At 37.0% G+C, this 13,024-nt stretch overlaps 1 protein-coding gene across 5 annotated transcripts in view; it reads right to left on the bottom strand.

The window, feature by feature from the left end:
* The window catches only part of SORCS1 (sortilin related VPS10 domain containing receptor 1), a 656,026-nt gene that overhangs the window by 213,292 nt on the left and 429,710 nt on the right, over positions 1-13,024 (bottom strand). For all 5 annotated transcript variants that reach the window (XM_049790574.1, XM_049790573.1, XM_049790572.1 and 2 more), the window contains exon 4: positions 3,912-4,070. In XM_049790574.1, coding sequence (XP_049646531.1) covers positions 3,912-4,070 — 159 coding nt within the window. The remainder of the gene's footprint in view (positions 1-3,911; positions 4,071-13,024) is intronic.

Raw genomic sequence — 13,024 nt, forward strand, 5'->3', positions numbered from 1 at the left:
TCCACCACTTGTTTTATTCAAATACCTTTTCTTTTTAACTTAGTTTTATTTATTTGTTCTATTTTAATATATACATTTTTCTCTATCATTACCATTTTTGGTGCTGCTTGGTACAAAAAGCCTTGACTGAGTTAAAAGCTCAGAAGAAAACCAGACGACAGAGACTGTGTGTACAGCCTGTCATCCTTACCCAGAATAGCACCAGCAACACAGTATGACACCATACATTTTTGTATGAGCACAGTAAAAAAAAGGAGAAACCATAGACACAGAAACAAGATCTTATCTTCTAGAGATAAGAACTCACTTTTTATAGCAGAAGGGTGCCTCCCATCCTGAACATGTGTCATGTGGATGTAACCAGTCCCCAGGAGATTGGACAGTGTTAGTCCAATCCGAAACCCCAGATCCCCGACGTAGAAATGATACAGCTCTGGGCAACACCACCAGGAACTAAGCTCGTAGTGGTCCTCAAACTATGGCCTGTGGGTCACATATTGTATTTGTATCTGTTTTGTTTCTTCATTGCAAAATAAGATATATGCAGTGTGCATAGGAATTCGTTCATATGTTTTGTTTTTACTATAGTCAGACCCTCCAATGGTCTGAGGGACAGTGAACTGGCCCCCTGTTTAAAAAGTTTGAGGACCCCTGCTCCATTGGGAGATTTATAACACTATTCTGGCACCAACTTGTGCCAGTTTTTATATGACAATGAGGAAAGGAAAACTTGACCTAAGACCAGGCTGTCCTATCACATCCCCTAACACTAAATGGAAATGAGAAGAGCTATCGTCCTTTGAACTGTGAAAAAATAAGAGCACCAACAACAGAAAACTGACTTTGACAACTGTTACTGAACAGAGCCTACCTTGGAACTAATAAGGATAACCCTACCATAGGCTGTAGTCCAAGATACATAAAAAACAACAACAACAAGATGTCTTTTTGCAGAGGTCCAACTTGAACAACAGAGACTGAGCAGAACCTTTGGATCCATAATATCCTAGGCTTCGGCTTAGGAACTGAACGAAAACAGGGAGCAAGTGTTACAGAAGACTGAACACCATAACAAGATGGATAGGAACCTCTAGAACCTAGAGACTCTATCCTAGACCCTGACCTATAACCTGCACAAATACCAAGATCGCTAGCTACAGTGGCTTGATTTTCTCACATACAACTGAGAGGAAACTTTCCTGGCATCACAAAAAGGCCTTTGGGATGGGGGTAATGAGTATATATGGAGCCAGGGGTTGATCCCATGATGGTATGCTTCAAGGATGGAGAAACCCTGAATCTCTTAGGCCACGGGAATTCTCTTTCTTCCCCAATGCTTACTGTGCCTATGCAAAAAAAAAAAAATGTGGGGGGGACGCCAAACCCTACCACTTCAGCACCCATACTTTTTCTTGTTTTGTTTTGATTTGTTAGTTTTCTACTTTATTTTCCTTCTCTTTTTTCTTCCACTTTTCTCTTCCTTTTTCACGCTTGTGGTTATTATTTAGAGATATATTTTTATTTTTATTTGCCGGGTCCATTTTTTTTCTTTTTTCTTTAATTTTTCTTTCTTTTTTTTTCTCTCCTTTCTTTTCTTTGGTAGTTGTCACCAAATTTTTTTCTCCCCTTTTTCTTATCCTTTTTATCTCCAATGATGGTGGAATGGATGCTCAATCTACAACAAGCTGTAAAGTGGAGACCAGTTGCACTAGCATGCTGAAGGGTAGAGGAGGAAGATATGGGATGCATACTGGGAACAGGGGTGGAGGGAGGACAGCACTGGTGGTGGGAATGCCCCTCATTCATTGTCACTATGTACCATAAATGATGCAGTGAAAAATATGTAATGCACTTTGGTCACAATAAAAATTATCCATAGCAAGACTCTGGAAACAGCCAAGATACCCTTCAACAGATGAATGGCTAAAGAAACTGTGGTACATATACACAATGGGATATTATGCAGCTGTCAGGAGAGATGAAGTCATGAATTTTTCCTATACATGGATGTACACGGAATCTATTATGCTGAGTGAAATAAGTCAGAGAGAGAGAAATACCCAGCGTGGTCTCACTCATCTATGGATTTTAAGAAAATGAAAGACATTCTTGCTATAATAACTTTCAGACACAAAAGAGAAAAGAGTTGGAAGTTACAGCTCACCTCATGAAGCTCACCACAAACTGGGATGAGTGTAGTTAGAGAAATAACTATGTTTTGAACTATCCTAATAATGAGAATGTACGAGGGAAATAGAAAGCCTGTCTAGAGTACAGGCAGGGGTTGGGTGGGGAGGAGGGAGATTTGGGACATTGGTAATGGGAATGTTGCACTGGTGATGGGTGGTGTTCTTTACATGACTGAAACCCAAACACAATCATGTATGTAATAAAGTTGTTTAAATAAAAAAAAAACCCAAGTTAAAAAGAAGGGTTAACTCAAACCTTAGATTCCCTTAGAACTGGCACCATTCCCTGAAGGAGAACCGGAAAGTAAACACCCCCAGTATTAGGGGGAGTTCCTAATACCATTCTGGTACCAACTTGCCCAATGTATTCATATGACATCGTGTCAATAAGGAAACAGCAACAAATTGATCTAAGGGCAGGTTGTCCTACCTCATCCCCTAACAATGAGATGAGTTCAGAAGATACTCTGTCCTTTGATCTGTGCAAAATCAAGATCACTAAAAACAGAAGACTGACTACGACTGTTACTGAGCAGAACATCTGAAACCATAAAGAAAGACTATATCATAGACTTCATCCTAGGTATATGAAATAACCAAGATCTCTAATTACAGAGGACTGACTTTGATAACCACACCTGAGCAGAACATTTCCTGGCACATTAAAGAAAGACCTTGGATTTTACAATGAACATGTCCAGAGCTGAAAGCTGATCTCATGACAGTATGCTTCAAGGGTGAAGACACCCTGTATCTCTTAGGCCAACGCAATTTCCTTTCTAATTTCCCCAATACTTACTGTGCCTATGCAAAAACAAACAAAAAACCTTGCCACACTAGGCCCCCCTTTTTAAAATTTTATTTATTTATTTTTATTTCTTTTTCTTTTTCTCTTCTTTTAAATTTATATTTATAGCTTCTAGAGAGGGGCTCCTGCCTGCTTTTTTTTTTCTGTTTTGGTTTATGGGCTACACCTAATGAAGCTCAGGGGTTACTCCTGGCTATGTGGTCAGAAATCACTCCTAGCTTGGGGAATCATATGGGATGCCGAGGGATCAAACTTTGGTCTTTCGTAGGTCAGCTGCATGCAAGGCAAATGCCCTAACACTGCTCTGGCTCCTTCTTATATTTTTAACAGAACCACAAAAAAAAAAAAGAATCATTTTGTTCTGTCTCATATTTCTATGTCTTCTTACAAATTGAGAAAAAAAAAAGTGGATGATTGTGGGGGGAGGTCAAACCCCTTGTTGATGGTCTCCAAGTCAAAGAATGATTCCCAAAAAGATAAATTGAATCCCATTTTTCTGTCCCCCCTTTTGGGGAAGACTTTGATAATAATATTCGACGTGAATAATCAACGAATGCAAAAGATTAGGGGACCAAAGGTTCAGCAAAGAAAGTCTTTTGTCTGTTGCAACCAGCTCCAAAAGGCAAACTGAACAAGCCGTCAGTTCTGGCAAACTACCTTCCATAGAAAGACATTGTTCCTCTACAATATCTTCTGTGGTGCCTACTTTTCCCTTTGCAAGCGGTTTCAAATGTCTGTGAAACAGCAAATATCGCAAATATCCTGTTTCCAGGCACAGCTCCTCACCCCACTAGTACAGAACTCAGTCCAATGCATAGAATAAAATGATCATTCGTAAGTAATACAACATGATTAGCTAGTATTCATTTTGCTACACCATACCCCATTGTCTTATATCAGGAACTCATGCCCACCTTTTGGTCTTGGCTGTATGCCAGAATCCAGTCCTCTTGCTTTGGGTGGAAAAGTAAGCTCTGAATGTAGAAGTTGAGCCGGTACTTCTGGTAGGTCGCCCCTTCATCTGAGCTGATTAGTAAACTGCTTTCAATCTCTGGGTCAGTCAGCAGCATCATCTGTAGCAGGAAATTGGGTAAAATAAAGCAACAGAAAGTTAAATAGACCAATGTAGAAAACCTTGAAAAGAAACTAAACAATAAAGAGAAGAACAAGAGCCCTAGCAGGCCCTCATTCTGTCAGTTCATAATTCCATCCTAGACCGAAGCTATGGATGCAATCATTTTTCACTCATACATAAAATGGGCTATACAAGTTGGAAGGAGATGAAAAAAAACAGAGGTCTGATTTTTCTTCTATAGATGATCCCCCACAATAGGTTCGTTCTTTAATCTAATGCATGTACTAGTACCCTCTTATCCGTGACATTCCTTGTACTCTCTTTATTGAGAAAGAATCCTTAGTAAAACATGTTAAGCTCCACTGTAGGGAAGGTACAATAAAAGAGAAATGGGTGGGTTCCATTGCCTTATTTCTTCTGTCACAAGGCCCCTTGATCACATGAACAATAATCCATATTATCAAACTTTTTTTTTTCAGGAGATAGTGTCTGAGAGCAGCTCAGGTGGTCCAGGTTCTAGGTACCGCCATAATATTCTAAGCCAGCAAGTTACAATTTCAATGTGAAAAATGGAGCATCTAGTAATCTTCAGGTCCTGTAGTCTTGGAGATAATCAGGGACATTCAGGTGATATTTGGAAGATTCCAGAACTGTTCTTTCCTGATAGTCGTTGACCACATGCAGTGAAAGCACCTTAACCTCTGTACTGTCTCTCTAATCCCAGGCTTTTTGATTCTAGAATAAAAATTCAGGCTTCCTAATACTTTCTCTACCGAAGAAGAGGAGGAAAGAGTGGGAATATGACTAGAGATACAGCAAAATGGACTAAGTTTGTGCTTTGCATACAGGAAACCTGAGATCATTTTTCAGTACTGTGTAGTCCTTCTGCACCCTCAAGAGAGATCATCAGGTACTTATTCAAGGATATCCCTTGAATATTATAAAGGATTCCCCAACCAAATTATAAATAGATACAAATAAAATCTTCTCCTGAGAAGCCACTTTATCACCTCCTTACCTGTTATTTATTTTGCTTCAGGCATACATACCTTCTACTAGAAAATATACTCAATGAGATTACTGATGTTTGGCCTTGGTCTACTGCACATCTTTCACAGTGATATTCCCTCTGGGTATCCTGAAGCCTAGCAGATATTGATGTTCCATCAATATTTGCTGAAGAAATGCATGAGTGACAAGTATTTTCAGAGCAGACAGGCAGAACCACAAAGATGCTTCAAATAGTCTGAACAGATAGATGCTCTTCTCATGCACTGACTGGTCTAATGACACAAGAATAGCTGATACCTATGGGAAGTCCACAGGGACTTAATAGTCTCTCCTTGGGATGGTTAATCTCAGAACAAGATAGAGGAGGTGCTTGCAACCTGCTTTTTATTCTTTCATTTGATGCCTCTAGGAATGTGAGATAAAGTAGCTTATTCCTCACTCTCTGCAGGTCTTCTTTCACTCAGTCAGAATGCACCCCTAATATCTTCAGACAGGTGGCCTCAGACTACCACTGACTTCTTTTCATCCATGAATTAATTGGCACTTTCTGAGTTCTTTCAGAGGCACATGAAGGATGTGCTTAGTGTGTGTTTGTATGATGAGAAATCACTGCAGCCCAGAGGTTTAACAATTACCAGGCAAGGATGTGGCAGTGCCAGGAAAAGAGGAGAAAAATAAAGAGCTATGTCATGAAAGAGCAGAGTGCTGGGCTGACAAGAGCTTTCTCAAGCACTTGGCGGTAATCATATTAAAACCTCAGAATAGTTAGTGTCATCATCAAAAGTGGAGTCCTCTCACTGCAAACGGCACCTGAGGAGTGCATATCTGACATTCACAGTCTGATCTGTGTTTATGTTATCCAGGATGAATTTAAAGCTCCTTGCTCTTCTTCCAATATCCTCTTATCAAAGAGGGAAAAAAAAAAGGAAGTGAAAAGGAGTGAAGGGGAAGCTGTGCTGCCTACCAACTCCAGACACTGAAGAGAAATATGAAACTGGAGACTAATTGCCTGGCAATCTAAGTTTCAGCAAAGACACCATCCACCATAAATTCTGACTTAGTTACTTGTTTCTTTGTCTCCCCTCCATCCAGCAAACAGTATTTCTTCATTGGAGAGCTGACACCCAGCCTTCAGGTAATCGGCTAAGTGCAAACTCACGCAGCTTCATTAAAATCTATTGTATTCAGTAAGAACGAACTGTCAGATGGTTTGGAAATTCTCAAGAATATCTCCTGGTGATTTCCTCTTACCAGCACATATAAAAGCTGTCATTTTCCAAGTAACAAAAATACCATCAAATGATCACACTGTTTTGTGTCTCCAACCACAATTAACAATAATATATAAAAAATCTTTGTGCACTACTGCTGAAAGGTAATTTCCACAATAATATGAAGAGGGTTTGATTTTATAAAACATCTTGTCTCTCAGGCAAGGCACTTTTCCCACCTGTCTATTTTCTATTTTCCTGTTAACCAGACTATGCTTTTCCTCTACACCCTGCTTCTCCTGGCAGACACTTCTTCAAAATCAAAACTGCCAGATATATACAACCCTCAAATCATTCTGAGTTCTATTTTTCATTTTATTAAAAAATCCTTAATGTCTACATAAGTGAGTTCAAATCAAGGGAATACAGAGTCAAAAGATGAATAAGTTGCTAAAAAACCACATATGTTTTTACACATATGGACACTTCATGTTTTATACATGGAACTCCTGACTTCTTCGGCTTTTCTCCCAGTTTGTAAAACATAAAGATACAAAAGCATTCCTTCTCTATAGAGTTCTTACTTGAAGTTGTTTTTTTCTGGGTTCAGACACATTGAAAATGGGAGATGTCAGAAAATACCTGCCACGGGTCTTACAGGAGGTCTTGTCTGTAGTACACAAACCTTCCCGTCGTTTCTCTCTCAATCTCTGCTGGAATTCACTCAAAACAAATAGATCAACCAAGACACTTTCTGTTTAGTCATTTTTTATTGTATTAACAACTTTGTAAGTCTGCAAACAGAATTCAAACCTATAGAAGTAAAAATAAATCACAGGGCCTGAGTACTAGCACAGAAGTTAAAGTATCTAATGACATGCAGCTATCCATGCTTTAATACCTGACCCCATAATTTCCCCTGAGCACCATCAGGAGTGATCTATTAACATAGAGCCAGGGATTGACCCCCAACACAGCTGGTATGACCCAATACTCCCCAAATAAATTGCTCATGAATTTATGCTTTTAACAAGCTAAATTATTTTTGTGCTTTCTTTGACTTCTTTATACACATGTAGATATTCATCTTTTTATTGAGTTTTTTTTTCATTTAATATCATGGCATATGCATTTTCAACTAACCTTACATACACAAATTCATACTCACAATAATATATACTACTATGGATATTTTCCTAATTACTTGATCTCAACTTTTTTTTTTAATTTTTATTTTGATCATATTGGCTTACATATCTTTCACAGCAGTATTTTAGGTACATATTAACATTGAATCAGGGGAATACCCATCACCGAATTTGTCCTCCCCCCACCTTATTCCCTTTCTGCAACCCGTATCTCCCACTATCATCCCCCGGGCTGCTACAGTAGGTAGTCCCCTCTTTGTCTAGCTTACTATTAGTTGATCTCAACTGTTAACAATCAGGTTACAATTAGTATTGTGGTGAACCACAGAAAAAACTTAATGAATTACTGTTAACTGAGAAAGTTAAATTTTATTTCTTATTTTAGGCATCACATTTAGATTATTTTGTAATCTGATTTCAAATGCACAGACTTATGCTGTCATACTTGTACTTTATTAGAAATAAATGGGTAAATAAGTCATTAAAGATGTGTGTGACCGGGTGGTCATAAAAATAGTACAGTGGGCAGGTCTTTTGGATGGAACTTGGCTGATGTAGGTTTGATCCTCAGCAGCCCATAATGGTCTCCTGAGTGGTGCCAGGAATGATTCCTGAGCACAAAGCCAAGAGTATCACCAGGTGTGGCTTAAAAAACAAACAAAAATTGTGTGTGTGTGTTTGTGTGTGTGTGTGTGTGTGTGTCTGTGTCTGTGTGGTGTTAAAGTAAAGAATTTCACATTTTCAAGGTAAGATTATGGAGTCATATCCTTGGCCCATGAAAATACAAAATTTAAGTGAAATTGCAATATAATTGTATAGCCTACTAGAGAGAAAAAAATAGTGTGTAATCGGGGCAAAATGATAGCACAGTGGTAAGGCATTTGCCTTGCATGAGGCTAACACAGAAAGGACTCCAGTTGGAATTCTGGCATCCCATATGGTCCCCGTGCCTACCAGGAGTGACTTCTGAGCTCAAAGCCAGGAGTAACTTCTGAGTGCCGCCAGAACAAAAACAAAACAAAAATAGTATGTAATAATGTAATCCATTAGGTAGAGATGTTCCTATCAATAAAAATAAAGTCCTCTCTTCTTATGAAAGTATTCTCAGATGGGAGATTGCATGATCTTTAGACTACCACTGGGTGCAGTCTGGTCACACCCAGCACTGCAAGAGTCTAGCAGCTTTGTGTATTTCACTTTAGCAATGAACTATCCTGGAGGCCATCAAATTTTATCCGATAGATGCCCCCTCAACCAAAAAATATATTTGTTTTTATACTAGAACATTATGATTATTCCTTAAAAATAGTTGAGTACATTACTTAAATATTAAGTCATATCAATTGCTGTTAGTTTACACTGACTCTGTACACTGTCATGATTGTGTATTTTATGGTTAGTCTTTGCATCATAGACTATAACCTATACTGAATGACAGAATTTTAGTGGAAAGTTTTGAAAAGGTATGAATTTCAAGTTTTGAACAATTCCTAAATTGAGAGAACTCAATTAAAAAAAGCATTATTTTTTTTTGTCTGACATAAAATGTGATCTTTATAAATGAGTAAAATCATGAGTCCTTTCATCCCTGCTTTCTGAATAAAGTTTCTGAACTCTGCACCACTGTTTTTTTTTGTTTTTTGTTTTTTGTTTTTTAATACTGTTCTGCTTGGAAAAAAATAAGACTAGAGATAGGAAGAAAACTTCCTTTAACAGGAAAGTAGTTAATTCTCTGTTCAGATAAGCCCACATATGATTAGAACTCATTTGTTCATTGCTAGTAGGGAGTGCAGATGTAGTACTGATGAAATCTGCAGATGAAGTGGTTTCTATAGAAAGTCAATAATGGTGACTCAAGCTCCCACTACTCAAATTTCAGCAATCACTCATCATTCACCATTGGAGATGGAAGAAGCTTTTCTTATTTTTGCTAGAGGTGATAACAAACATGAAATAAAATTTATAGATTTTTAAATATTTAACTTTTTATTTATTTAGGATTCATCCTTTCAGATCAGTGTTATCAAAAAATAAACATTTAAAAGTCTGGAGGATAGCACTGTGGATATGGTTCTTGACTTGAATGTGGCTGACCTTAGATCAATCTTGGACACACAATATGGACCCATAATCCCCACCAAGAGTAATCTCTTGGCACCCCCAGGTGTGGCCAATATAAGGGAAATCCATATGTTCACTCTCTTTGACTTGATAATCATCATTGGCTATCTGATGGAATGCTAGAAAATAATGGCTGACACTTTCTGATCCTTCCAGGTGTCCACTGAGGACACTCTTCAGAGAGAAATCTTGCTGCAGATTTATTTTCTAGGTGTGTTGCTAGAATTACTTTAACCATCCTTAATAAGGGGTAACACTGGGGCCGGGCGGTGGCGCTCGAGGTAAGGTGCCTGCCTTACCTGCGCTAGCTTAGGAGACGGACTGCGGTTCGATCCCCCGGCGTCCCATATGGTCCCCCAAGCCAGGAGCGACTTCTGAGCGCATAGCCAGGAGTAACCCCTGAGCGTCACCGGGTGTGGCCCAAAAACCAAAAAAAAAAAAAAAAAATAAGGGGTAACACTAATAAAGGGAAGCCTTATCACTTCTAGACATCTAATTTTTCCAATAAGCATTGGTCTAAAAATAAAAATATATATTATGCTTTGTTCATGATTGGTTCATTTTCTTGTCCTTTTCATTTCTAGACTTATATCAAGGAGAAGCAAAGTATTGGGAATTATCTGCTTTGTTTTGTTCATATCAGATACTCAAGTAAGTATAATAAATACTTTATAGGTTATAATAATTATGTCAAAGAAAAATTGCAATAGGTACAACCAGACAATACTGTTATCTATCCACTTTATGTAAACAGAAATCTATCTATATATAACAAGAGAGTGTCTTTACAAATTTCTTGATTATTTTGCTTATGAAAATAAAATTAACCAAAGTTCAATAAGAACAAGTTAGTAATTTGCTGACCTATATGGTTAGGGAAGCTGCTTTTCCTCATGTAAGTTAAGTACTCATCCTTTCTAGATGGAATGACAGTGAGTACAGTAAATTATTATCTATTGGTATCTGGGAACAGTAACATGAAATACAGCATCACAGAATGAGTCATGGAAAGAAAAGTACTGAAGTAGAAACAATACTGAGAAAAGGAGAGGAAAATGACTGTGTTGTGAACGATTCAATCATGTATAATCTAGTAAAAAAGGTCCACTGAAAGACACACCATTATATAGTTTGTTCTAAGTTTTATTCCCACCCTACATACTCAATGAAGCTCAATTAATGTATCAGCCATGTTCATTAATGCAAAATATGATATAATTCAGAACTCAAAGACCATTTGAGCAGAGCAAATATTTTGGGGAATAAACCATCTACATGTTCTTTGAAAGTTGATTTCATGAAAATATAGGGTGATTTGACATTGTATGCTGAAAATTATTTTATATAAATTTACTTTTATTTTTTAATTTAAAGAAAACTTCAGCGAGATAGAAAGCTAATGCAGCAAAAAGGGTCTTGCATTGCATGTACAAGTAGTACTTCATTAAATTCATTAAAAGTTCATATGGTTTTCTATGAACACTAATGAATGCTGAGCGCAGAATAGAAAACATGTCATGAGAACCATCATGTGACACTGCCTCCCCCAAAAAACTAAAAAACAACACACACACAAACCCCAAAACATAGGCTTTTAGGGAGTAGGAAAATTAGTTTCCAAACAGTATACAGTACAATTTATTCCTCACATTTCTCACTAGATTTATCTGCTTACTCATAACTCTACCATTACTTAGTATGTGTAACAATGATCATTCATTTAAAACCATATTTACCATTCCAGCACTATTCACAATAGCCAGAACCTGGAAGCAACCCAGGTGCCTAATAACAGAGGAGTGTCTAAAGAAACTGTGGTACATCTATACAACAGATTAATGCAGTTGTTACCAAAAAATGAAGTCATGAAATTTGCCTATATGTGGATGGATGTGGTGACTATTATGCTTAGTGAAATGAATAAAAGGAAGAGAAATAAACAAAAATATTCTCACTTATCTGTGGAATATAATAAAGATAAAAAAACAGGATGGCAATAATCTCTAGAGACAATAGAGATGAGAGCCATAAAGACCTTACCATAAAGAGTGATGAGCATAGTTAGAGCACTAACTGCACTGACAACGACAATGATAGGAATAATAGCAAGAGAGAGAAGTAGAATGCCTGCCATGAGGACAGGTGGATCAGGAGGAAAATGGAACATTGTTGGCAGAGAAGTTACACTGTGTGTCTATTCAATGATTGGAACCCAAGTATGACCATTTCTATAACCACAGTGATAAAATACATAAAATATCAAAATTAAATAAAATGACATTTACCTACCCCTACAAAATTCACTAAGAATGAAAACATTTAAATTTTACTTATTGAAAAGAAATTCAAAATGGAAAGTTTGTGGAAGATTTCTTATTTTTTTAGATTACCAAATATATACCTAAAATAATGTGAGATTCCAATTCTGTTACTGTAGATGGCAGTGAATACTCACCAAGAAAACATATTTCTATGTCTTTGAATGGGTTGATCTGTAGGATTGAACAAGAGACTTGTAAATTACACCATTTCCCATTGAAAGTGTGATGGACAAATCATACACCTCATCTTAGTCAGTAGTGCCGTGTAATTGTTTATTTTTCAGAAAAGAAAAGAAAGAATATTTAGTAAAGTCTATTGATTCAAAACAATGACAAGACTACGTTTTATTATTACAGTAAAGAATATGTGGACTAGATATAGCACAGTGAGTAATGCATTTGTCTTACAAGTGGATGGCACAGTTTCAATCCCCAGCACCACATTAGTCTTCTGAGCATGTTATCTCTAATAACAGGTGTTATCCCAGAGCATCACTGGGTGTGACACAAAAAATTATAAATAATTGGTCTCTGAATGCAATCATGATTTATATTTCATATCTAATATAAAGTGGTATTATCTATTTTATTTATGACTTTAATTTCTTTTTCTATTCTACATTTTGGTTTAATTTATAAAGTTAATTTTACTGACATTTTTTTACAATACTACAATGAAAGTGTTTATGCATTTCAACTCAATGCCTTACAATGTCCATTTTCTTTAATAATTGTCTCAATTACTCCCATCAAAATCCCCCAAATGCTACCATTCCCTCTCTACCCACAATCAACTAACATATAATTTCAGTTCCATAGAATAGTGTGACTTTTATAGATTTTTTCTCAATTCCTCATTGTATATTATATAATATATTATATATTATAATATTTTCTTTCCCAAGTCATCTGATTTGGGCCATGAGTTATTTTCCAATTTTTGCTGATTATTAACAGTACTACTGTAAACACAGATGAGAAAATGTCTTTTTGGACTACAGGGTACATGTGAAGAAGTGGAATTGTTGAGTCTTGTGGAAACTCAATTCCTAGTTATTTGAGAAGTGTCCATATTAATTTCAAAAAGCTTGGAAGCAGTTGACTTTTCAACAAACAGATGAAGAGGATTCCTTCCCCCAC

This window comes from Suncus etruscus, chromosome 17 (genome assembly GCF_024139225.1).
Source record: "Suncus etruscus isolate mSunEtr1 chromosome 17, mSunEtr1.pri.cur, whole genome shotgun sequence".
In the NCBI taxonomy this organism is placed as follows: Eukaryota; Metazoa; Chordata; class Mammalia; order Eulipotyphla; family Soricidae; genus Suncus; species Suncus etruscus.